Here is a 26,605-nt window from a genome sequence, read left to right on the forward strand (position 1 = left end):
ATTATTAATCGCCTGAACTCTTTTTATAAATGTCGTGTTTTAGCCGTGACCTTTTTATTTTTGTTTACACTGAAATAAATAAATTTAGATAGTGAAATATCTTCTTTGTAATATTAATATTATTAATATTTTGAAAATATGTAATACGACAAATTTCAATATAAATACCATTTAACCTGAAAAATGAATGATAAATATTTCGGCGGGTGGATTTGACATTCAGCCGCGGTGAAGTCACGCCCAGCCGGGAGCTTAGTACTTCTAGCCGTTTACGTCACTTCCGGCCGCTGGCGAATATCACTTCTAGCCATAAAAAATCGAGGCAGTTGGCGGTCTTTATATAAATTAGTTAGTCTGTGCACACATTGCACAGTTTGAAGCCGCAATTTCAGTTTCTGTCAGACCAGGGGGGGTCGACTCGTAAACGTCAGATTGTTCAAAAAACGACCAGAAATGACGAGACACACTAATACACTAACAAAAACACCAAAACGGGAACGAAAAATACGAGATACTAACAAGTTGTTCAAATATTTCAAATAAATATACACAAACTATGGTTATAGACAATTATCGATAGAAAAATAGAAATCCGTATATGAAGAACTTGGTAATATTGAGTATTATGCCAAAGTTAAAGTTAAATTTTGCGTATGAAAGCGTAGTTTTTCTTACTTGACACAACGCTCCCTTGAACTTCTGTAGCACCCCCCAAATGCAAAAAATTTAAAAACGCCTAGCCAGACTTCCAAAACGCCCACAAAGGGGCGCTGGCACCCCCGTTAAGAAACATAACTTCAGAAAGTGGTGGGCACTCCTTCCGCCCTTTTAAAATATTGTATTTTCTAGAATTTTAAATTTAATATAGTAATTTGAAAATTCTATCGTTTTTATTTTTGTTAAAAAGCCTTATATTTATACATAGTTTGAGATAATAGTTTCAAAAAAGTTACCATTGCCATTTACCATTGTAAGGCTGAGTTGAGTAACCATTATTAATCGCCTGAACTCTTTTTATAAATGTCGCGTTTTAGCCGTGACCTTTCTATTTTTGTTTACACTGAAATAAATAAATTTAGATAGTGAAATATCTTCTTTGTAATATTAATATTATAATTTTGAAAATATGTAGTACAACAAATTTCAATATAAATACCATTTAACCTGAAAAATGAATGATAAATATTTCGGCGGGTGGATTTGACATTCAGCCGCGGCGAAGTCACGCCCAGCCGGGAGCTTAGTACTTCTAGCCGTTTACGTCACTTCCGGCCGCTGGCGAATATCACTTTTAGCCATAAAAAATCGAGGCAGTTGGCGGTCTTTATATAAATTAGTTAGTCTGTGCTGTGAATGGCTGTTTGACTTAGAGGTCGTGTGTCAAAATTAATATATTACTCAATTGTCATGTGTCAGAAAAGTTAATTTTACCTCTCAATCATTTTCGATGGTAGGAATCGACAGTTTTCATGACAGGAGTAACGAATGGCTGGGTTTAGCTGGTGCGTAATGTTTTTGTTTATGTTTGAATTATTTTTAGTATTTTCAGCACACAGACAACTAGCAATACAAATAATTGTGCAGTCTATTCAGTCTTATATTTTAAAAAATTCAGGTTCCAATCTGATGGATCTCCAACCGTGCTGGCACCTCCTTCGCAATATCCATGCTTTCTCCAGGACATACATTTAAGATTCTTATGTCCAGATGATTTGGAAGAGGTGAGTTGCTAATTGCAAATTTATTACATTTCAATTGTCAATTAAATTTTCCTTTGATTATTAATAACATGCCGGGTAATACGCTCACGGTTTCATTGAGCATTTCTTTAACTTCATATATTTACAATGACTATATGTTTACTTTGCATCCAACTTTAAAACAAATAAAAACTTACTAACCAACCTTATCATTATTGGAATTTGGGGATATATAGTAAAGTGGTGAGTGTTACATAACTTACTTCTTAATATTTTAAAGTGGCAATGATCAGAACATTGAAAGTAGTACAATTAAATTGATTGATAATACTAATATCATCTAACCCTTATCCGCACCCCAATGGTGCATAGGGCACTGCATCATATAAACGCAGTGTTATCTTGATCGTTAACACACGAAGGAAAGGTGATCAGCCTTCCGCTTCAGGTACCAGTCCAGTGTAATATTGAATAAATATTAGTGGTAATCCCTGGTAATCGAACCCGGGACCTCCAGAATGGTAGCCAAGCGTGCTGACCATTACACTGCAGAGGCAGACAAAATACTAATATACAAATGTAAAAATGGTTTGTTAACCTTACTTTTCTTTTCTGTTTTTCAAAAGTGGATCTGAGAAAGGCTTTATCTTATCTTTATAGGTCTTTAAATCAGGTCCGGGTGTAGGAGGGAGTTTTCAATGTGATGGTGCAAACATCACCTTCAGGCCTTGTTGCGGCTATGAACGTGTAAGGGTAGCTAGGACAAAATACATTTAAAGGGTGATTTTTTAGCAGCTATCGGAAATTTAAAAAAAAAACACATAAAATTCAGAGAAATGCATGAAATATTTATTTGAATTGATAGTACGGTCCATATAATTTAATATTTGAAGATTATTTCATTCAAATGTTGACCGCGGCTGCGTCTCAAATGGTCTATCCGCTTAGTCCAATTTTGGCATACACTTTCTAACATTTCGGCCGGTATCTCTGGGAGTTTAATCAACCCACTGAAGCGGCTATTCGGGCTATTGTGACTAAATTTCGCAACCAAATTTACATTGTTGAATATACTGACATACAGAGCTACCAATGCATCCAGAAAAAGTTACTGTTTGGTGCGGATTGTGGGCTGGTGGCATCATTGGACCGTACTTCTTCAAAGATGATGCGAATCGCAATGTAACTGTGAATGGTGAGCGCTACCGTGAAATGATATCCAGTTTTTTTTGCCCAAAATGGAAGAACTTGACTTGCATGACATGTGGTTTCAACAAGACGGTGCCACATGCCACACAGCACGCGAAACAATGAATCAATTGAGAGGCAAATTCGGTGAACAGTTTATTTCACGTTTGGGACTGGTCAATTGGCCGCCTAGGTCGTGCGATTTAACGCCTTTAGATTATTTTTTGTGGGGCTATGTTAAAGCTCATGTCTATACTAACAAGCCCGCTTCGATTGACGCATTGGAAGACAACATTGAAGTATTTATTAGTGAGATACCGGCCGAAATGTTGGAAAATGTATGCCAAAATTGGACTAAGCGGATGGACCATTTGAGGCGCAGCCGCGGTCAACATTTGAATGAAATAATCTTGAAACATTAAATTATATGAACCGTACTATCGATTCAAATAAATATTTCACGCATTTCTCTGAATTTTATGTGTTTTTTTAAAAAAAAAATCTGATAGCTACTAAAAAATCACCCTTTATATTTACATTTCAGGTGATAGCGTTATGTCGGGACTGGTTTCCGATCGAGTACCCCTTAACGTGGTATGAAGACATAACATCTTCGGAGCGCTTCTTCGCCCTCGCTGCCGTCCACCAGAAAGCGATCATCGGCCTGATCGTCGCGGAGATCAAACCTTACTTCAAGTTGAACGCAGAGGACCGGGGCATCTTGCCGAGCTGGTTCGCCGACAACAGCAACACTCTGGTGGGGTACATCTTGTTGCTCGGGGTGGCGCGGTCGCACAGACGGGCCGGCGTGGGGTCCTTGTTGCTACAAAGCCTTATTTCACATGTAGCGGGCTCGACGCCGGTTGCGCCGTATCACCACAGAGTGAAGGCTTTATTTCTCCATGTTCTCCTCACAAATTCCGAAGCTATATTGTTTTATGAACAGCGAAAGTAAGTATATTTTATATTTTTATCACTTGAAAAATAATAATAGATGGCCGTAGAAACTCTCGTGTACTTTATTACTTTTCTCATAAATATTTACAAGTTGACAATATTTTGAGTGTATTCAATTACTTGTTCACAAATCTTGATTATCCCCAATTAGGAGTTCTTTTTTAACAAAGATGAAGAAGAGTATGGAAGTCTGGACATTTGCAGGGCTTACGACCTTCATAGGCTCGGTTTGGTTTGGTTTAACCAAGCCTACGACGGTCGTAAGCCCTGTAAATGCCCAGACTTCCATATTCTTCTTCATCTATGTTGAGATGCCAAAAAAATAAAATATTTACAAGTTTCACACACATAATCAAAATTAAATAAAATAAAAATAAAAAGTAAATATTTAAAAAAAAAAAAATCTGGAATATCTCTTTGTATTAAATAAATATGTCAACCTACACCCAAACATACTTTTCCGCACGGGAACAACCATTACATATTTTGTTAATTTTCCGCTTGATAAATAATATCCCTTCAAGCAAAATAACCGATACTTGCTCCATTTTGCGAGATTTAAACTGGACAACCTTAGATCCTACACTAAAGTAATATAAAGTATAAACTGACACATTACTTCAGTAACTTTTTCTTGTCGAAGCAAAATCCATCGAAATGTTAAATTTGCATGTTTCATGGCACTAAAAATATATATTTGTCAATAATGACACCCTAGACTGGGATCTGAAGGTAGAATGATCACCGGGCCTTCATGTAGTAAACGATCAAGTTAACACTGCATCAATCTAACACGGTTTCTTGTGCATTATTAGGGGTTGAAATATATATATTTTTAAATATTCTTAATTCCAATAATTAATATAAACAGTACCTACTTTCATTATTTTTTAAATCAATAGGGTATATATATATATAAAAAAACTTTCTAGATAATTATTTTATGTAATTTTAATTGCAATTATTGCTTCAAGGTCACAGGCAACATTATGGTCATTACCGAAATGAAGCATATTAAATATTACAAAGCGGAGCCATTTAAATATGTAGATTATGTTGGACTTGTATTGAAATATTGATGGTATCTGTGTATTTAGATATCACAGAAGAATATCACGGAAAATCGATAATTTACCAATCTGTCAAAAGTGAAATATGTTTCTCTTTTAAATATTTATTATCTTATCTGATTATTGACTTTGATTATCATTGTATTTTAACCACTTTATTTACAAGAGAATAATTTTGTGAACCAAAATTTATTGACATAATAATAATAAAACCCTTATCCGCACCCCAATGGTGCATAGGGCACTGCGTCATATAAACGCAGTGTTATCTTGATCGTTTACATATGAAGGAAAGGTGATCAGCCCTCCACTTCAGGCACTAGTCCAGGGTAGTATTGAATAAATATTACAGTGAAAAAATCACTTATATTTATTTTACCCCCCTTGGGAATCGAACCCGGGACCTCTAGAACGGTAGCCGAGCGTGCTGACCATTACACTACGGAGGCGTAGTGTAATGGTCAGGTTATTGACATAAACCGAACTTAATATCACCCGGAAGCGATGAAAAATTCAGGCGATAAACAAAATTCGAATGCATTTGAAATCAGAATTTCGTGTTAGTAACCCGAAATTTCTGTTTTTGAAATGAGACATTTTTCCATCACAGGTTTAGTTTCGCAATCCGAAGTTCCACTGTAGTCAATTCCAATATTTTCTAACCTCCAGATGTGTGACTGACAATAAAATATTCACTTGTTAGGTACATATTTCAGATTAATGTAAAAATTGATAATTCTGAAATGGAATTTTTTCACTCGGAAGGTATATCGAATTTAACATATTCAATATGCAAAAGGAGTTTTTAAGATTCTCTTTGTATTTATGATAAATCATTTTCGTAAATTGTCTACATATTACATTATTACGCATATGCATTGTTTTGGAAAGATGGTTGCACAGCATTGAAGTACAACACAGTTTTCAACTTCCAATTTGAAAAGAAGCTTCCAGTGCGTCGCCTCTACGGTAACAGGGGTCGCTAATTTTGCAATTTTGATTGTTGTGGTGAAAATAACGAATGATTAACACTTGATGAAATTACGAATTGTTTGTTCTTTTCAAATTAAAATAAAGCCAGTTGAACGCATTATATCTATCTTTTTACAAATTTTGATAAGAATAGTACAGATTGTCTTGTGATTCTGAATATTAATCTTTTTGACAATTAAAAAGAGAAAATTCCTGTTATTTTCATTATCATATCGAAAAAGCCGGTTAGTTTGATAGAATAGAAATGTTTATTGTTTTAATAGAGTTTTTTTTAATAGAAATTTATTTTCAGATTCCAACTTCACTCATTTCTGCCTTACTACTATTCAATAAAAGGACGATGCAAAGATGGATTTACATATGTACATTATATCAATGGAGGACATCCACCTTGGGGCTTATAATATCCTTTTCAATTAAAATAATTTCTTTTAAATGATCGTGACTGTTGCTAGCTAAAAGGGCGTGATTGGCAAGTCCCATCAATTTTTTAGGTGACACATTTGAAGCGCAATAATTTTACTTAAGTAATTTCATATCTTAACACTCCTCAATATATGTGTTTAAGCTACACAAGCTTCTGCAAGTATGGGTATTAAACTTTGAGTGCCCTGGCTATTGCTGCTATTTTGTTCTTCCTATTTACTATCCGTTCTCCACTTTCTTTTCTGTATATAAGTATTTTCCTTCACCCTGAGCTTCTTGACTGTCCCTGTTGCTGGTAGCTTGATGTAGCATTTCTTCTGTGCCATTCAAACATATTCCATTCCTATATCCATGAACCCGGAGTGTAGGACTGATCACTTTGCTTTCGTATTATTAACGATCAGGTTAATACCATGTTGGTCTGTCCTTTTCACCATTAGTTATAGAAAGGGGTAAGGAGATCTTTATGTTTCACGGGAACAAGTCTACATGCATAAGTACATATTTGCTGAAATTTTCCATTTATTCATAATTCATTTATTCACATAAGAATTTATACAAAATGCTATAATTCTGTATTGAATATTTTTTTTATATCTCTGGGTTAGTAAGTTACTAGCAATTTTAATTAGTTTTTAATTTAATAAGTAATCTTAATTTTTTAATCAAAAAGATCCCAAGAAGATAAACTTATAAACCTGTGGAAAAAAAACATTCTTTGGACTTGATATTGTCTTGAACTTTACTTAAAATAAATATTTTTCTTGACTGTTATGTTTACTGACTATGTGAAGTACTGGGCGGGTGTGGCACTTCGCGGAGGGGGCATTTGCCCCTGGATTTGGGGCAAGTTGAGAGCTGCACTGAGTTTGGCCTGGCACCACTGAACCTCCACTTTACATGAGCTCTCCACTCGGAGCTCTGTTTTGTGCTATTTCCTCCGAGGTATGTTTTTTCTAACCTAGCATATTGCACACGCGCATCAAGGCTGAAGAACAAATGTACAAGAGGCTTCTGGAACCTAATCTGATTTATGTATTTCTTCAAAACACTTTAAAGATTTCTATATGTTTTTAATTGATGGAATTTGCTCTTGAATAAATTCTAATTAGCCTTTTACCCTTTGGCTTTATCGGTTAGTGAATAGTTATAATTGAATAACGGCTCGGTTCAAAACCATATTGATTTACTCTTTTTATTATCTGACATTTCATTTTGGTTACGAGAGAAATTATATGAAAATAAAATCATTTGAATACATTTTAAAACTTGACGTTATGTAGGTATGGTGCATTCATTTTTTTAGCTTATCTTAAGACTGCACTTTAAATTAAACAAATAAAAAAAAATATTTAAACAATTCTATGGCTTCAGAATGCATCGGGGTTAGGAAAGGGTTTTCCAGGAAAAATACAATGTTAGGTAAAGATAGTTTTATTTCAGTAAATCTTCGCAAATATGATACAAGCTGGCAAAAATGATTCACTTGGAAGTGATCCTTTGAATATCCTTAAATATGATTTTTTAGATCATGTTTATGTTTATTTTCAGCAGATTTGCTAAAAGAAAACAATTTATACCTATTTGGCATTTACAAGTTGCAGGGTTGATATGCTTGTATCATATTGACGGTGATGTGTGCAGACCTATCTGACAAAGACCCTATTTTACAGGAGGTATAAATAACCTTTTTCTATTTTTCCAAAAATGTCAGATAGGAAATATTTTCAAAATCACCGTCCATATACTCCTTGATAGGAGTGATTCGCTATTGTTTTACACCTGTTGATACATGTGTAAAACAATAGCGAATCTCTATGGATTCCCTTGATTATAATGTTTTATTTTAAAATGTAATCGTGTTCCCACCATTTTAATAAAATAATCAGTAGTGATTATTACGCTTTATGAAAAAATGAACTCTGATTTTTTTTTCATTAATTATTGTTAATGTGAAATTTATGCATTTTCCAAAATGTTTTATCTAATTATGTCTATATTTGAAGCAACCGCATGTGCTTCGATAAGCACTGAGATTCAAATATAATAAATTATTCAACAAACTTACTTATTTCATAAAGCAATTAAAAAAAAAATAGGCATATAATTCAATATTCTCAGTTCCGTACTAATGAATCTTTTACATTACCGGAAGTTGAATTATATATTAATATTTATTACTTGTTACTCAAAACTATTCTGTAAATTCACAAAAAGAATTATTAAATTGACATTGATGATTTTATAATTAAAAACTATCAATATTTAGGATTATTTACTGTATTGAACCTTTCCAGCCATATATTTCACATGTTGACCGTTCTTTTTTGTTACCTTTAAAAAAAAATCCTATAATGTTTGCTGTATATATATTATATTCTGTAAACAAATTATTTACCAGTCCTCATAATGTTATCATTTAATTTCCTCGTAGTTGGGCCTGAGGTGGTCAATCAAGGCACAATGAAAAGTAGTCCATATTGTAATAGTAGGAAGCAGTTTGTGCATTTATCCAGGAAAATTGATTATTAGCTAACCAAAAATATTTTTTCTCTTGATATATTGCAAATTTGTTAGATTTAATTTTTGTCACTTGCAACATCTTAATCTTCTGTCAACAATAGTCCAAAATTTTGTGTCATGTCATTTCTTATTGATTTTTTACTTTATTTCCGTTCACAACAATAATGAAAACAAATGAATGAAAAGTAGTAGGCAACATTGTGAGGTATTTGACATGGAAAGGTCTAAAGAATTCCATTTTTCCACTAAATTACATCACTGATTGACTTTTTGGAGAAACTATAAAAAGTGTTGCCAGTTAAATAACAGAAATGTAAGCACCACTGAATAAAAAGTGCTTTATTCTCGGTCGGCCTTTATGTAATTATTTTCCAATTTAATATTAAACAAAACAATATTGGTACACTTATGTTCCTAAAATGTAAATTATAAAAGTAATAAATTAACAAAATCACTCTGGGTATACATTCCGCCCTGTTTATGTAAGGTATCTCATTATAAGATCAAGAAAGATGCAATGTGTTCAAATTACTTTATTTTTAATGATAAGGAATTATTGTTTTGTATCAATGAGTTGATGTATTCAATCAAATATCATTTACTTTGCCCATGAATTATGATTAAGTATTTATAAAAGTAATGTTCATTTTCAAGATTTGCAAAATGATGCGTGTATTTAATGTGCTTTAAAATTGTTGTATCATCGAAAACTTTTTGAAGAATTGTGTGTTTTTACAACACAATAAATAAATATTGTCACGGTGTTATGTCAAAAATACAGTTTTTCGGGATCATCACATCATAATTATCCTACCTATAATTTACCCACCTGATGAAATCCCAAAATATTATTTCTCGCGTAGCTTACCTATTTCCTATTCAACATTTTCAGTATTTTAAAATATAAATTTCTTACAGTTTATAAAAATAGGTGTTAAATTGGTTTTGAGGTTAAGGGTTTTGCATTAGAGCAATTTGTTCCGAATAACAAAAGTGTATTGATTTTTGCAGAAAAATTAAATAGCGTTGTTACTAAGAAGTTTATAATTTTCTCGAAATATATTTTCTCGACTTGACTTTTTGTGATAGATAAAGTAAGGGGCCTTTTGTCTTGGCTAAATTTTGAATAAATGATTTTCCTACACAATTTTTAATCTATCGATTCTTTGAAACTCTGAAATTTTTATGATGTACTAATTTATTTCCGTTTAAAAATTTACTTCAAATATAATATAATTGGGTATTATAATTTTTTTTAAGCGTGTAAATGAATTAATATTGAAAAATAGAAGACAATCCGTACTGTTTTTATTGAAATCTGTAACGAAATGAAAGACATTCAAAGGATTTTTCTGTATGTTTAAATTTCGGGAAAAAATGGAAACATTGTGTAATTATGAGTCTAAAAAAATATTTCTGTAACTCCCCGCCATCATCATGTATGATAAGGGTATGTGTTTGTAACATAATTTAATGTAATCGTTTATTTTTTTTATTTTTATAAGAACAAAAACAAAAACCAACAATTAAATGAGAATGTAACATTCAGTATCCCTTTCTTTCGATAATACCCATTTTAAATCTGTAAAGATTGTTATGATTTTGCAGACACTGTCTGTAGTTGATGTTTTATTTATATATTTTTAATAAAATTGATGAATTTCGGCCGTTCAGTATCTCTGGATTTGTCATGTTGAATTCAAGCTTTACTTATCTATTTGCAAATGTTCGCATTAATATTATATAATGTCACCTCCATGGACTGATGATATATCCAAAGACGATTTCCCTTATTACTATATTGCGTAGCTGAACACCGAAGGAGCAACCGAAAATTTCCTTTAAATGCCATAAATATGAAACATAATAAAATCTCGATTACCAGTGTTGCCGCGACTGTAATGTACTAGGGAAAATAATTTAATTTTACCTAAAACATAAGCACATACAGATCATACAAACAAGTTCTGTATTTTTTTTTTAAAAGAGAAATATTTGTGTTTTTTTATTTACACAAATATTTCGATTTCATATTATTTCTGTCATACTCATTATTAGAAATAGGTATCAAATTGTGGTATAGTGGATTCGAACCGAGAAAGTTATCTTAAAGCTGAACATAAGCATGTTACATTTGGGAAATCGGATGACATTTCATGATTTACATATTTTAAAAAAAAATATGTATCTATAAAAGTAAATATTATTATATTAGCAGATTCAATATTTGGTTCACTACGAAGAATCACTTTGGTTTTAAGGATTACAAAGAATTGAAGGAAAAAAATGTAAATTTTTTTTTTTCTTATTTTATACATTGTATTCATTATAATTTTTGTTATTGTTGCAATAGCTCATTCTTTTTCCAAAATTGCCGTGAACCCCTGAAACTTCACTGGCTAAAATAGCAAAAAAGATTGGATATAATCATCCATTTCTTCCATTTGGTTTTAATCCAGATATTAATATGGTACTACAACACATGATGTGTCTGCGAAATTTGTTAATATCTTCTTTATTTTTTAAATATAATTTATCATCGTTAAATACTGCTAATGTAATATGTATTTTTATTGAAAATCAATAGAACAATGTGTGTTCTTGAAATTTTTTTATATTGTCACAAAGACAAATCTGGATATAGTGCGCTGCATATGTGGCTCGCATAAAAAAGTCATCTTTAAAATTGAGTTTAGGTCGCATTTGCGGTATTGAACACTGAGCGACGTTATGTATAATTCTATAAAACATTACTGTAAATATTAAAACTGTGTTTTGTAATTATTACAATGTGTTTGTATTTTACAAGAGTTATTTTATTTTATACATATCTATGTTAATGGTGCGGGTTAAGTATTTGGGTCTAAATCTAATAATACAACGTGAAAGTAACAGAGTGTTTGTTTGGAACGTAATTTCGGTGGTATTTGATGGGATCATTCATTTGGAATATGTTTTAAGCAATCTACCAAAGCAGTCACTCGCATGACACTTTATGTGTTCACAGACTGAGCATTGTATCGCCAACTCTAGTACATATTTTAATTTCATTAATTTTATAAAATGTGGAAGCTTTTACATAGCAATAACTTTTTACGCTAGCAGTATTTTATAGTTATATTGTTTTTATTTATTTATTTTTGTTGCAAAATGTGAAAGCATCATCAATTTTATTCGGATGTTTGATTCAAGTTCATGAATAAAAAAATATAAAAAATAAGGCAATAAGCACAACTGGCAGTCCTTGAACCGCAATCCAACTATAAAATTTCAAAATTCTATAGTTCAATGTAAAATTGGAAGAATTTCATAATTTACCATTTAATCATTTAATCATTTTCTCAGATAAACATTATTTATTATTCGTTTATTGAGTTAGCATTTCGTTTAAAAATAAGAATTCCCAAATCTATTATTCATAATATAAATCAAAATGGGATGATTTTTATAATAACTTATGATTCTACTGATTTTTGTGATAGCTGTTTCGTCCTGTGAGGGCATACAATTATGATAATAATAAAAAACAAGATGAATGTATTTATGAATAAGTCTGTAAGGCCACACGCTCCGAAACGACCCCATACATTGTGTTTTGATTTATATTAATGGTAATGGTTTTTGGACATATGTATGACTGTTATTATTATTTTCCAAGTATTTAAAAAAAATGTATTGAAAAGAGGCTCAGTATTCCGTGTTTATTGTTTTTAGTTTAATATTACCTTGCATACAATATTATCTAGTCGAAGTATTCCCGTATATCATTCTTCATATAATATTACACATGCATGTTAACTTTTTGTAAGCTAACAAACATAAAAGCATTTAAAATATATTAAAAAAACTTGTTTATGTTTTAAGGATTCTAGAATAAAATATGTATGTTAACTGATGATTATGAAGTACTTTTCTAAGCTTTGGATTTTGGTTTTTCCAAAAATTAAAATTTACATTTAAATAAAGTTTAAGACTCATTTTTTCTAAAACCAGCTAAAAATATCATTGGTCCTTAAATGTCATACATCTACAAGTTGTAAAACCTTTATAAGTCCATTGGACTTTGAAATCTTTATTATTTTTTTTAAAATTTTATTTTAAAAGAGAAATATTTGTGTTTTTATTATTTACAAAAATACTTCAATTTCATACTACATATTTCTGTGAGCCTGTGCGGTTCATTATTAGAAATACGTATCAAATTGTGGTAGAGTGGGTTCGAACCCTGACTCGAGAGTCCGCGACACTATCCACGGGACCACACACCAAAGTGTCGGTTATCAATGTTTTTAAACATACCCTTTTTGTGACAATATCTAAAATAAAAGTCTAAAATGATATCCAAAGTCTATATTTGAATAGTTTGGAGTTTTAGAGAAGTGCTTTTAAATGAATTATGTACAATTTTAGTGAACAATTAACACTTTTATTTAGATCATGGTACGGGTTGTCAAGCACCAAAAATATTAAATAATTCTGTTTCGTAGTTTGCAGTGTTATATTAAAAATGTTGTATTTGCAACACATGGATGAAAACACAAGCTTGATTGATCGCTTCAAAGTATCACATTTTAATATATCGTGGCAGTGATGCCATACTATATATATATATATATATATATATGTATATATATATATATATGTAGACAATTTTAGTAAATATTAATTTGAAGAACCGATTTTTCCCCCTTCAAAATGTAAATGGAGTTAAAAAAAGTTATAAAAGTAGCAGTTATTATAATTTGGTGGTCATGTTGTTCAATTCTCAAAATGACTGATTTTTAACACCATGCCATCCTTTCAAACGCATCCACATTCTATAGTCATCTGATACCAGCTGTTATGTCATTTTGTTTGATAGCTGTCAATGTTCCATGTTCCAGGATATAAAAGGATAAATAAATGATCACACTTTAACAAAATAAATTCCAGTCAAAACTTATCGTGTACAATCGATGGACTTATATTCATAGATATTATGCCAATTAAAGCAATAATTAATACCTATTTTGTTTGATAGCTGTCAATGTTCCATGTTCCAGGATATAAAAGGATAAATAAATGATCACACTTTAACAAAATAAATTCCAGTCAAAACTTATCGTGTACAATCGATGGACTTATATTCATAGATATTATGCCAATTAAAGCAATAATTAATACCTATTTTGTTTGATAGCTGTCAATGTTCCATGTTCCAGGATATAAAAGGATAAATAAATGATCACACTTTAACAAAATAAATTCCAGTCAAAACTTATCGTGTACAATCGATGGACTTATATTCATAGATATTATGCCAATTAAAGCAATAATTAATACCTATTTTGTTTGATAGCTGTCAATGTTCCATGTTCCAGGATATAAAAGGATAAATAAATGATCACACTTTAACAAAATAAATTCCAGTCAAAACTTATCGTGTACAATCGATGGACTTATATTCATAGATATTATGCCAATTAAAGCAATAATTAATACCTATTTTGTTTGATAGCTGTCAATGTTCCATGTTCCAGGATATAAAAGGATAAATAAATGATCACACTTTAACAAAATAAATTCCAGTCAAAACTTATCGTGTACAATCGATGGACTTATATTCATAGATATTATGCCAATTAAAGCAATAATTAATACCTATTTTGTTTGATAGCTGTCAATGTTCCATGTTCCAGGATATAAAAGGATAAATAAATGATCACACTTTAACAAAATAAATTCCAGTCAAAACTTATCGTGTACAATCGATGGACTTATATTCATAGATATTATGCCAATTAAAGCAATAATTAATACCTATTTTGTTTGATAGCTGTCAATGTTCCATGTTCCAGGATATAAAAGGATAAATAAATGATCACACTTTAACAAAATAAATTCCAGTCAAAACTTATCGTGTACAATCGATGGACTTATATTCATAGATATTATGCCAATTAAAGCAATAATTAATACCTATTTTGTTTGATAGCTGTCAATGTTCCATGTTCCAGGATATAAAAGGATAAATAAATGATCACACTTTAACAAAATAAATTCCAGTCAAAACTTATCGTGTACAATCGATGGACTTATATTCATAGATATTATGCCAATTAAAGCAATAATTAATACCTATTTTGTTTGATAGCTGTCAATGTTCCATGTTCCAGGATATAAAAGGATAAATAAATGATCACACTTTAACAAAATAAATTCCAGTCAAAACTTATCGTGTACAATCGATGGACTTATATTCATAGATATTATGCCAATTAAAGCAATAATTAATACCTATTTTGAGGAGCGACACGTATGTACTAAAATCGTTTGCAAATACAACTTTGCATTGTTACACTGCAAGTTTTCTGTAACGTTCAACACACGTAACTATACCAAATACCTAATTATTATGCTGAATAATGCGTACAAGATGTAACCTTTATTTGTTATTTACAATTGCTTAGTTACTATTTGTTACATTAGTGTGAAAGTATATTTGTGGTAAATGTTGAAACAGGACTATTCACTACGCGTAATTGTTAATTTGATGTCATATCATTTTCATTTTGTCTGACTGATTATTGCTAAAGTATTATTGAGCTTGTGTGTATAAAGCTTGCGTTATGTTCTACATTGTGTAAGATATGTAATAGGTAGAACATGTTTGTGTTAAATAGGTTTACGCACTCTGTTATAACTTTTATTAAAATAATTTAATGAAATCTATTTACATTTTATATGATCAAACTCTACCAAAAAGTTATGTATATTTCGCAAAACTCTCTTCAATAAATTATATATCGATTATATTAATTTTTAGTTATTTTTAATGTTATATATTTTGTTTTTTGTAATGCATACCCCACGGGGTTTCTAATTCTGTTTGTAATTTTAATACAGATGCTAATTTTATATTCAATATTGTTTTATTTGATACCTTACTTGTCTACCTTATGGTTTCACAAATAACGTAGAATTCATGAGCGTGTAGTAGGAATTTTATGTGGTCTGCTGTTATATGTGATTCAATTTTTTAATTCGCATCATTTGTATCTACGCCAAAATGGTTGTGAAATTTCCTTGACATTATTTGTTGTAAGTTAAGAGAAGTTAAATGCCTGCCTTCTTGTGTAGCGGTTAACATGTTTGGCTACTGTACTGGAGGTTTCGGGTTAGACTCGTAAAATCTAATATGTATAATTTTTCCTTCTAATATTTGTTTAATATTACCCTGGACTCGTACCTGAAGAGCAAGACTGATCACGTTGGCTTCCTGTAATTAACCATCAAGATAACGCCTTCTATGCAATACTATGCGGCGTTGGTTGCGGATATTATTTAAAAGATAAAAAAAATAAGTAAAATATAGTAAAAACTCAATTTTTTATATATTTATTATTGAGTTAAATTTTTAAAATAAGGTAACTGAATTAAAAAGAAATTGTCTTTTTTTATCAGCAAAATAACAAAGCTAATCATAAAATCATAAGGGAGACCAGAATTTCTTACTCCTTTTTGAATTATGGTAGAATTAAAATTATCATTAATGTTGTTTCAATTGATGAGCTTTTACTGTACTGTATATTCTTTACGGTAAATGAAAAATGCATAAATATATATATAATTGTTTATTAAATGTTTTTCAATAGAATCAATCTTGTTTTATGTCATTTATTGGTTTGAAAACAATTGAAAATACTGAATTTATACACATTTAAGAATACAAGCACATTGAATAACAATAATTGATGCGCTTTACACATAAGTTTGTATTGAAAACAACCGTAGGAGACTACCCTGCAAGCTTCTCACGATTCCGTTTCCAACCAAACTTCCGCATAATCTCCGAGGCTCACGACATCTCTCTTCATAAATATATCTCTCGCAAAAATAACTCTTAAGATGAGAATCGTCTATCACAAAAACATGTTCACTAATTGAAATTCACAGGTTTCTACGTTCCATTACAGCGTCTCTTAATCACGGAAAGGAAACGTCCGGTAATTGGTAAAAGAACACATTGATCAAATCAACAAACCTTCGAATGTAAAACTTACAACTAGAACTTAGTGTATATAATGGAATGGCAAACGGCATTAGGTAGGTTGTACCTTTATTGACTTTATCCAAGCAGTTACAATCGCACCATGATATGTTTAACTAGTTGGTTTATTGCACTCGTAATTACTTCAGTCGGATTTCCTGGCGTCGGACACCGCCAGCTGCTCTTGCTTGTCCTGGTCTCCCTTGCAGTGGTTTTGCTTGAAGCTACTCTTCCTCACCGGCGAACTCTCATTTCCCGAATCTCCCTGCGACCAAAATTCTCATTACCCTACACGACCGCCTGGCCATCACCTCCGCAGCCATTCTCCGCCACAAGATCAAAAACACACAAACACATCAAACTAAATCAAACATATACCACGTTTGGGCAAAACAACTTGGAGTATTTTGCAATAAAGCTACTGTTATCCACAAGATTATTGAATAACTATTTGTGATAGAGCTATTAATAAATGGATAATGGAGCTGGTTAGGTACTAAAAATATTGTGTCATCAGCCATGTGACATCTAGTCATACATGCCCTCCGATTACGCAGACTTTTGACACCGCCAGATTTTAGGTTCTGATTGATCTGATCGTGCCAAGTCTTTTTCGGTCGTCCACGTTCTGTTTTCCCTCTCAATAATTAAGCAACAATTGTAAAATGGGCCGTCTATAGTGAAAGACCCGGTGAGAACACATTATAAATTTAAAATTATTATTACGTGTTTCCTCAATTTCAGCCAATCAGGAGGCTCTATGTATGTACTTGCTTAAGGATAGTTGTACACCCCTGTTAGGTGAAATTACCGGCTGGGGTAAATAATAAGGTAAGGTACTCACGTTGGCACCCAGGGATGCCATGTCCTGTATGAGGAACTCGCTGTCTGTGCCCCGCGCCTCCTTGTTCTTCAGTATAGACCGGGCTCTCAAGTTATCTTGTTCGCTCGACCAAGCGCTCCGTTTGCTCCCGTTCTTACCTAAGCATAGAAAAACCATATTCACAATCTGCACTAAAATTTATCACCTCTAGTTTTACAATGGCTTTGTTAAAATTCTAGAATCAAATTAAACAAATATCTTTACTGCCCCCTAAATTAGAGGCCCACATATCTTTATTCACAAATTCTGTTCATATTTGACCTCGTGTTGTTAGATGTCATATGGCTAAAAAAGTATTACCTCCGAATATATGATGGTTAATTATTCTTGTAGCTATCCCTCTTGGAGGTCGCTTCTCATCATCCGCCCATTCCTGGAAACAAATTTTACAATAGCTATATATTTTTTTAAATATATGGATTTTTAAAGATGTGTATACATTATCCCTTTGAGCTAAACAATCCTTCACCTAAACCGAAAATAGAGAAAGGCTATTGTTAAATTGAGTAACATCTTCTAGTGTGAAAAATGGAAACAATTTTTTTTTATGTCCCATAACTAAAAAACTTTCACAAATCGCCTGTAGATGGTGGTAAGAAACATGTTTGATTATACACTGTAAATATTACTAAGCGCATTTGCAATAGATTATTATCTGCCTTCCGAGGAATATCGATTACCTGTTGAAATCTTGTTTTCCTGTGTTTGGGAAGAGACTCGTTCAAGCTTCCCCGGGAGTCTTGCGGAGTCAGGCCCAGGCTGGACTTGGATCCCTGGTGGGACTTGGCAGCGGGCGGTCGGGAGATGTTGGAGGGCTGCAGCGGCTGGCACAAGCTGGTCCGGGAGCCGGCGAGAGACTGGTTGGTCTGCTGGGCCAAGCTCTGAGAGGAATTCTTATTGCTGCACAGAAGGGAGCTGTCGCCCGAGGTGCTCTTGGTCACCCCTTTGTACTGCCGGTTGACCTTCTGGTCCAGCGGATTCACATACAAGTTGGAGTCGCTCTCTCGTGTGATATCGCCCTCTGAAGGAAAAGGGTGCGTAAGGCATGATGCAAATGTATCTGCAAGGTAATGCGCAAGCTATACACCGGCTATGTACACGCATCTGAGGGGACTCTAGTGAAAAGGGTTACCTGAAGAGTCCAAGCTCGGAGCCGACTCCGGCAAGGCCTTGGGAGCCAGACCTTCTCTTCGCAAGCAATTCAGTTCCACGCAAACCGGTTGCTTAAAGTCCGAGGTCGCCAGGGGCATTAAATGTTCCGCATCTATGAACTCCTTGTATCCCTTCAAACCAAATCTAAGTGTTAACATGTTACACATCCATTTATGTTAGCCCGGTCGTATATGTGTAAACGTAATATCTGCACAGGACAAGGAAACGTGTTAGTGTGTTATGTGTAAAGGTACCTTAAAGGTGCAAAAACAACACTCAAACTCAGACGGTAGCTGGTCCAGTTCCAATTGCTTTTCCGCTGCCTTCTTGTCCTAGAAGCAATCGAGTTATGAATTCTCTAAACGGTTAGTTAGCGCTGCACGAACTGAAATCAGACACTCGAGACAACAATACAATGTCAGTGGGTCAATAGGTTAGTAGGTTATTAAGAAAATGAGCAGTTGACAGTACAATGCGGAACACGGGAGCGGGTAATTTGTAAGATATCTCACAGGAATGGGATCCGGGTTGAGCAGCAGACACTTCTCGGGACTGTCAGGCTCGGGGTACATCTTGTCGCTGGCGGTGCTCAAGATCTGCAAAAGAGAGAGGCGCTGTACCCGGCTGTACGGGGCGAGTGCGGGTGGCCGTCGCCGGATGCCGGATGGGTACTCACCTGACTGGCGTCGGACATGGGCTGGCCCTTGGTGGCGATGTAGTGGTCGTAGTTCCGGTAGCAGCCCACGCCCGGCATGTTGGGGTCGCCCTCCTGGCTAGTGTTGTCTCCCTGCGACAAGTTGTGTCCTACGACAACGCCTCGGTCAGTGTTTCCTCATCCACCCCGGACTGTGGCTCCCACCTCTCGTTACGACCACTAAACCGTGCAATCTTGAAACTCGCCCCGGTGGTGAATCACCGTTTAAAATTACAAATTATCGTATCAATTATTCCAGATAAAAAAATATTACTCAAATCCTAGTTGCCGAAAGCTCGTATTGTCTAACTACTCTCAACGAGGCGAATCTATTCGCAAAGTAGCGATTTTGTAAAAAGCCATGGATGGAATGTTAATTCGGTGTTCAAAATTACACTGAATAATTGGGGTGGGTAACCGCGGTCCGGACGGTTTCCGAATGTCTACATACATATAACAATAGTCCACCACACCGAGTTACTATGAAGCACATAACACACAGAGCCAATATACACAGGGTGCACACAGTGTAACTTCCGATTAGTTTATTTACTTATGTTTATCTTAACCGTAATGGAATGGAACATCTGGACTGAGTAAAACCGGAGTGTGGAGGTGTCATCGTAAGTGTTTGATTACTAAGCAGTCGGTCTGATGTCATCGGCGTCTATCAGAACACACTTGTCACCTGGAGGGAAGGAACAAAACTCTCTGAGTGCACCGCTTCGTAGTCTCATGAATAGTCATTCCGCTAGCAACTAGGTAAGCTCTCAGTACGATGGGCATGTTCATTGTGAGTCCAATATACAGTATGTAGTTGGCTAGTAGCATGCGGTGCCGGGGCGGTAGAAGGGTGGAGGTAGGTCGGGGGTAGCGGTGCTTGCGGAGTACGAGCGTGCGGACTAGTAGGGGAAAGCGACTGACCTGTGTCCACGATGACGTCGATGAGGTCCATGCTCTTGGCGAAGGCGTCCCGCAGGTTGATGTGGTGGAAGGACACGATGGAGCCTTCTCTCTTGGCCCTCTCGAGAGCCTCTCGGCGCTTGAGCGCTTTCTCGCGCCGCATCTGGTTCTTGTAGAACTCGGCGAAGTTGTTGACTATGATGGGGATGGGTAAGGCAATCACCAGCACGCCGCATATACAGCAAACCGACCCGATGACTTTGCCCAACGGAGTCGTGGGGTAAATGTCACCGTATCCGACTGTCGTCATTGTGATACCCGCCCACCAGAATGTTTCGGGAATGGAAATGAACTTAGTGCCGGGCTCCTCCTTCTCGGCGAAGTAGGCCAGCGAGGAGAATATGAGCACGCCCATGGCGAGGAACAGCATGAGCAAGCCCAGCTCCTTGTAGGAGTTGCGCAGGGTGAAGCCCAGCGACTGCAGCCCCGTGGAGTGGCGAGCGAGCTTGAGGATGCGCAGGATTCGCATGATCCGGAAGATCTGCACCACGCGCCGCACGTCCTGGAACTGGTCCGTGGCGTTCTTGTTGGTCTCCAGAAGGAACAGAGACACGAAGTAGGGCAAGATAGCCAGCAAGTCTATGACGTTGAGGCCGCCCTTGAAGAACTTCCACTTGTCGGGAGAGGCGCTGAAGCGCAACACGTACTCCAGCGTGAACCAGGTGATGCACACGGCCTCCACCATGGCCAGCTGCGGGTTGTCCGTGATGGCCCCCTTGTCGTCGTACACTTGCATCTGGGGTATGGTGTTGAGCGTGAGCGCGATGGTGGACAGCACTATGAACAGGATGGAGATCACCGCTATCACCTGCAAGCCACACCCGCTGTACATTCCTCGCTCCGTCTACATACAGCCGCTCTGTACATCCCTACACTCGCCGATACCGCGGTACGCGTGTACATCCGTGTTCTGTGTTCCGTGGGAGTGTTCAGGTGTGAGTGTGTTAGGTGTCGTTACCCCTACATGCGCCGCCTTCCCCCTTCGCGGGAAGGCTCGTGTACCGGTGGACATTTACACTTGCAATGCCGCTGAGTTACCTTGTAAACTAAATTTGGAATCATTAATCATTTTCAGTATTATTCTATATAGCCCCTATTATGTATCACAGTATTTTTATTGATAACTCAACAAAAATGAAGCTTATCAAGATGGAGATGTGGAAGTTTGGAAATATATAGGGCTTACCACCTGTCTTAGGCTGTCATCACTTGTAATCACTTTTTATATGTGTAACATTCACCATTCTACCCATGATTAACAACCGTATTACTCAAATTTGGGAAAGTTGTATGTATATGCTACAAGTGACAAAATACAACAAAAAAATCATGGCTAAAGATGTCGCTGCAGATGCAATTGAATTTTTTTTAAACTTAGTAAGTCGGCAAAGACCTTCATAAGTTTCAGACAAATTTCGACCTTAGATGTCGCCTATAAAGTTTATTCTCAAATGAATATTATAAGTTTGCAATATTTTAGTAATGTGGTTTCTCATTCATGGGTAGAACAGTGAATGTTGCGCAGAGTATAAAGCGATCACTCGAACCGGCCAATCTAAGCCCCGTAAATACCCAGACCTCCAGATTCCCACCTGGATAGACTTTTTCGCCAATGCTGAGGAACCGATAAAAATCTTGATATTATTAACTCCTAAGTGGAGCGTATACAGCATTTTTGAACTAAAATTTGGACACACTCAAAATATTTTGAACAATATACGCTATTAAAAATAAGTAAAGCGGTTTATCCCAAGATACAAAATATTTACACATTGAATTAATATGTACAGGTCAAGGAACCGATTACCAAATGTATTCCAAAAGTATTCTACACTAAGGCCAAATGTAGTTAGCTTACAAGAAACTTTCAGCATGATTTGTCTTTCTGCGAGTATGTCGTACTGATCGGGGATGAGAGTATAGTCGAGTAGCGAGTTAGGTGTGTCGGTGTTAGTATTGATGAAGCGGAAGCACAATGCATATATAGCGAGATGGGATTTCGTGTGAGGAGGGTGGCGTGCGTGCACTCGGCTGAGGGGGGACCCTGGCGAGCCGCCGCGGCTGTGCCGGCGGCGCTGCAGTGCTCGGCCCCGCAGCCGAGCGACGTGACGGATGAAACGACTGGTCATATTGCGATGGCCCATCCCCGCCCACTCTGGGCTCGTCAATCTGGCCAAACCATAGTAACATTGAACCTTACTTTACTCTTCCGTATCTCTCTAACTCAAAAGGGCATTTTATCTCTGGCGTGCCATTATATACAATTTCTTTTTTTTTTTTTTTTTACCAGGCTGGAATCATAAAACATGGGAAAATGATTATACGTATTTTGTTAATACTTTTCAACTTCTAAATACATGCCCGTGCATTTTAATAATGCTTACTATTGAAGTGACTAACTATGGTTTTATCCGAGTGTTCGTGCAATAAGACGCTAACGTAAAACATGCGAACCACAAAACACAAACACATTTACAAAATCATTTATATAAATATACAGCGCTAAGTAGATTTACAATAAACATAAATATAATTAAGAAGGAAATATAGATTTCATGTACAAACATACAATACAAAGTTAGTAAAGTAAAAAATATAAAAAAGGTATTAGAGCGAAGAGTTTGTTATTGTTTGAAAATAAAGTGTTTTTATTAAATAAGTATAGTATTTTTAAATAATATAGGAGGATTATGTAGGATATATATAGAGTAAGCCGGCAGCAAATGTGTTAATGTCAAATCGTGTATATTTGTATTTTTAAAGTTTTGTTATGATCAAATGTGTAATAGTTGCATCATTGCAAATTATGTGAGACGTGACTTTGGGAATGTGTCTCACCATCACGTTAACTCGAGTCGTTCCAATCATTACAATACCGTGATGAAAGGTGTGCGTTTTGTGTGGAACTGTGAAGGAACCCCATATAGAGTTAGTTCGTAAGTTCAAAATTGAAGATACCAAAATTCCAAATAAATTTCCAATTTCAAATTAGAAAGTTCAAAAAATAAAGTCACTAATTGAATGCGTTGTGATGTGTTGAAAGCAATTAGTATATATTTAAAAAGACAAAATAACAAATACCGTGAAAGGAATCAGAAATATTAATCAGTTCAAAATGATTTTTCTGCTTATTTCTTAAAATTTTGCTTCGAATTTTGGTAAAATTATTTCGAACCAACGAATTACTTAAATTTTTTAATGTTTTATGTAATATTTTTCAATTTATGGCAACATCAAATTAAGGTTGTTAAAATTAACGAGCCTATACTATACACATATAAATTTATCACAGATATTTTAAAACAAAATAAATAATGAACGACTAATATAACCTATGATAGTTACTTAATGAAATATTAAAGTTCAGTGATTATAATGCCTTTTAATACTAGAATTATTTATCATCATTATTCTGCTGATAAGTTCTTATAATTCCTATAAAATTCATAAAAATAATTATTATACCAAGAGTAAAAATTTATACCTTTTTAAAGTATCCTCAAAATTGTTGAATTTAAAGGAATTCCAAGACTATATAAAAAATATGTAATTTTTATACAGAATTCATATCTTTTCAATTTTAAAGGCCATTCAGATTCTAATGGTATTTTTCATAGCCACGTGTCCTTTGGACATTTTTATTTTTATTTTAATTATTATTTGGCAGGCCCCCCAATGAGAGGATGTTTCTGCCAGTGTCAAGTCTAATTTTTGTTTACAAACATAATAATAATAACAATTAATAAAAAATCATATTTTAAATGCGTTTAGATTATTATTTTAGAAATTATGACCGCAATTCTAGAAGCAGGTTCTGTCGACTTCTCTAAATTACAGTACAGTGTCTGTCAGCTCAGATGATGGACTATATGGCTTAACACCTAATAGAAAAATCAGCGATATAAAATTTTAGCACTGAAGACTCTATTCTAATAATTTTGAAAACATTTTTCAGTACTGCTATGAGCCTAATCACATTTTTTTATTCTCTTCTATTTTTCTCACACTACTTCTCTCTTCCTACCATTTCATCACATAACAAACCATTCAATTCTTACTAAACGACCAATAATAAATATATAAACAGTACCGTTATTCTTGAAGCATAAGACACCTTCTTTATTGATGTACCTGCATGTAAAATCCAAATCAATTATGAGAAATTTGCATAGAGAACTGTGTATGAACATTTTGCATATTTTCTAAATATATTTACTAAATACTTATTACCTAAAAGTACCAATTAAGTATGTAAATGTTTTATGTATTCAATTTTCAAAAAATATATTATTAATTTTCACTAAAACCCTCTGAATTAACCCTGTATTTGGTAAATAAAAAATACCATATTAAAAAATCTGGATTTTAAAGGTTAAAACACCCAATTGATTTGAATGTTTAGATGAGTGAAGAGAGAATTTACTGTTCTTTAATTTATGTTTTGTAATAAGTTTTTTTTTATCTTTAATATAGGTACAGTACTTTCTTTATTTTTATATATGTATAAAAAACTCTTAAAAAACTAAAATTATTTATGAATAGTACAAAATGTTTAAGGAGGTACTTCAGGTACCTACTCGAAGATATTTAATTCACTACGAGACAGACTGCGCGAGGAGCTAGATGTGTCTCCATGCACATATATATTTTTTTCAGAATACATATTGAAAAAATATTTTTATGTTTTTTTTAACTTCGTACCTTTCAATAATGCTTTTCTTTTCAAAACCATAGATCTATTTCGAAGAAAAACTTTCAATACAAAAACGGTGTTTTAAGCAAAAAAAAATAATTACGATAAATGTTACAGGTTTAAAGGTTTAAAGTCAATTAAATTTCGGGCTATCGATTATCCCGTCTGAAAAAGTCATTTAAAATACCTGTGCCTAGTTAAGTATGTAAATATTTCATATTATTATCTCATTTACCAACTAAACTAGATTATTATTTCAAAATGTAGTCAAACTGTTTTAATTAATTTGTGTGAACATATTACAAGTATTGATCTACCTACTACAAAAAGTTAAATAAATTGTTATTTTTACGTACCTGTCTACGTTTTTAAGACAAATCTATTAATCCATTTAAAAAAATCTACATACATTGAAATATTATATCTATATAAAATACGAATGATTCAGGTGCATTGTCTACTTCAAGATATAACGGAATTATTTATACATTATAATGATATAATAAATATATAATTTTCTACTATTAATATTTCAACAATTAATTGCAAATTCTAAAGAGCTACAAAACTGATGATTAAAGAATATGTTAATTTGTTTAAATTACCAATACTTAATTAAATGTGTTTTATTTGGAAAATAAATTTGGTTAAATACTGAAATAATTAACATTTTGCCAAAATGTATGACCATAAAGTTAATGCTTTAAATATTTAAAACATTAATACTAGTACATATGTACCCTGATCACTGTATTTATTCTTTAATCACATATTGTATGAAAATGGTTACTAATTTAAGAAATACATAGCAGTAAATGCGTGACATACTTGTAAAAATATATTTTATTAACGTGTTATAGCTTGAAGCAAAATACTTTGAAATTAACTCTAAATATTTATTTCAAAGTATGAAATTACTTTGAAAAAGGATGTTAGAAAATGTGCGCAGATCTCGCATCGAGTTATACAATTTGATGCCAAGAGACATGATATCACACCTATTTATAAATAAATACTACACACAATTAAACCGACATTCCTAATGCAACGAGCCATTCATTTATACTGTCACTAGGCATCTTTAAAATAAAATTCATTGTAAGCGGATCTGTGGAAAAAAAGAAAAGCATTTTCAACAAAAAAAGCTTTGATTCAAAACAACATAGAACCATGTTAAACTTCTAATGTAAACAAATTAATTAACTTTATAATAAGTTTAACAGTTTACTGTTGTCGTTAAATTCAACTTATGAATATCATTATGTCAGTAAAACAAATACTTACTTAACTTAATTATAGTAATGTTAATCATTAATAATGTGATAGATAGATGA

At 33.7% G+C, this 26,605-nt stretch overlaps 2 protein-coding genes across 7 annotated transcripts in view; one reads left to right on the plus strand and one right to left on the minus strand.

Annotated features, from left to right (window-relative positions):
* Positions 1-1,347: 1,347 nt before the first annotated feature.
* On the plus strand, positions 1,348-8,550 carry Naa60 (N-alpha-acetyltransferase 60). The gene is made up of 5 exons (XM_088266640.1): positions 1,348-1,502; positions 1,616-1,721; positions 3,433-3,839; positions 6,201-6,311; positions 7,116-8,550. Exons 1-5 carry the CDS (start codon positions 1,486-1,488, stop codon positions 7,219-7,221), a joined length of 747 nt encoding a protein of 248 aa, XP_088122766.1. The 5' UTR covers positions 1,348-1,485; the 3' UTR covers positions 7,222-8,550.
* An 8,199-nt stretch (positions 8,551-16,749) lies between these two features.
* Shab (potassium voltage-gated channel shaker cognate b) overlaps positions 16,750-26,605 on the minus strand; it is a 45,383-nt gene continuing 35,527 nt past the window's right edge. The window contains exons 4-12 of one of the 6 annotated variants that reach the window (XM_088266635.1): positions 20,540-21,386; positions 19,598-19,725; positions 19,434-19,517; positions 19,176-19,253; positions 18,902-19,052; positions 18,450-18,790; positions 18,070-18,142; positions 17,731-17,867; positions 16,750-17,151 (exon numbers count right to left, since the gene is read on the minus strand). In XM_088266635.1, coding sequence (XP_088122761.1) covers positions 17,032-17,151; positions 17,731-17,867; positions 18,070-18,142; positions 18,450-18,790; positions 18,902-19,052; positions 19,176-19,253; positions 19,434-19,517; positions 19,598-19,725; positions 20,540-21,386 — 1,959 coding nt within the window. In that variant the 3' untranslated portion in view covers positions 16,750-17,031. Of the gene's footprint in view, positions 17,152-17,730; positions 17,868-18,069; positions 18,143-18,449; positions 18,830-18,901; positions 19,053-19,175; positions 19,254-19,433; positions 19,518-19,597; positions 19,726-20,539; positions 21,387-26,605 lie in introns of all 6 variants that reach the window. The other 5 variants (XM_088266638.1, XM_088266636.1, XM_088266634.1 and 2 more) reach the window with 5 other exon arrangements.

This window comes from Brachycentrus maculatus, unplaced genomic scaffold (assembly GCF_059751285.1).
Source record: "Brachycentrus maculatus isolate JH-2025_06_01 unplaced genomic scaffold, ASM5975128v1 h1tg000272l, whole genome shotgun sequence".
In the NCBI taxonomy this organism is placed as follows: domain Eukaryota; kingdom Metazoa; phylum Arthropoda; class Insecta; order Trichoptera; family Brachycentridae; genus Brachycentrus; species Brachycentrus maculatus.

What these genes read in the sequence shown, in the direction of transcription:
- Naa60 (XM_088266640.1), top strand. An exon ending in TTGTTTTATGAACAGCGAAA is followed by an intron (nt 3,840 to 6,200) that starts GTAAGTATATTT and finishes ATTTATTTTCAG; the next exon opens with ATTCCAACTTCACTCATTTC. An exon ending in CATCCACCTTGGGGCTTATA is followed by an intron (nt 6,312 to 7,115) that starts ATATCCTTTTCA and finishes TGTTATGTTTAC; the next exon opens with TGACTATGTGAAGTACTGGG.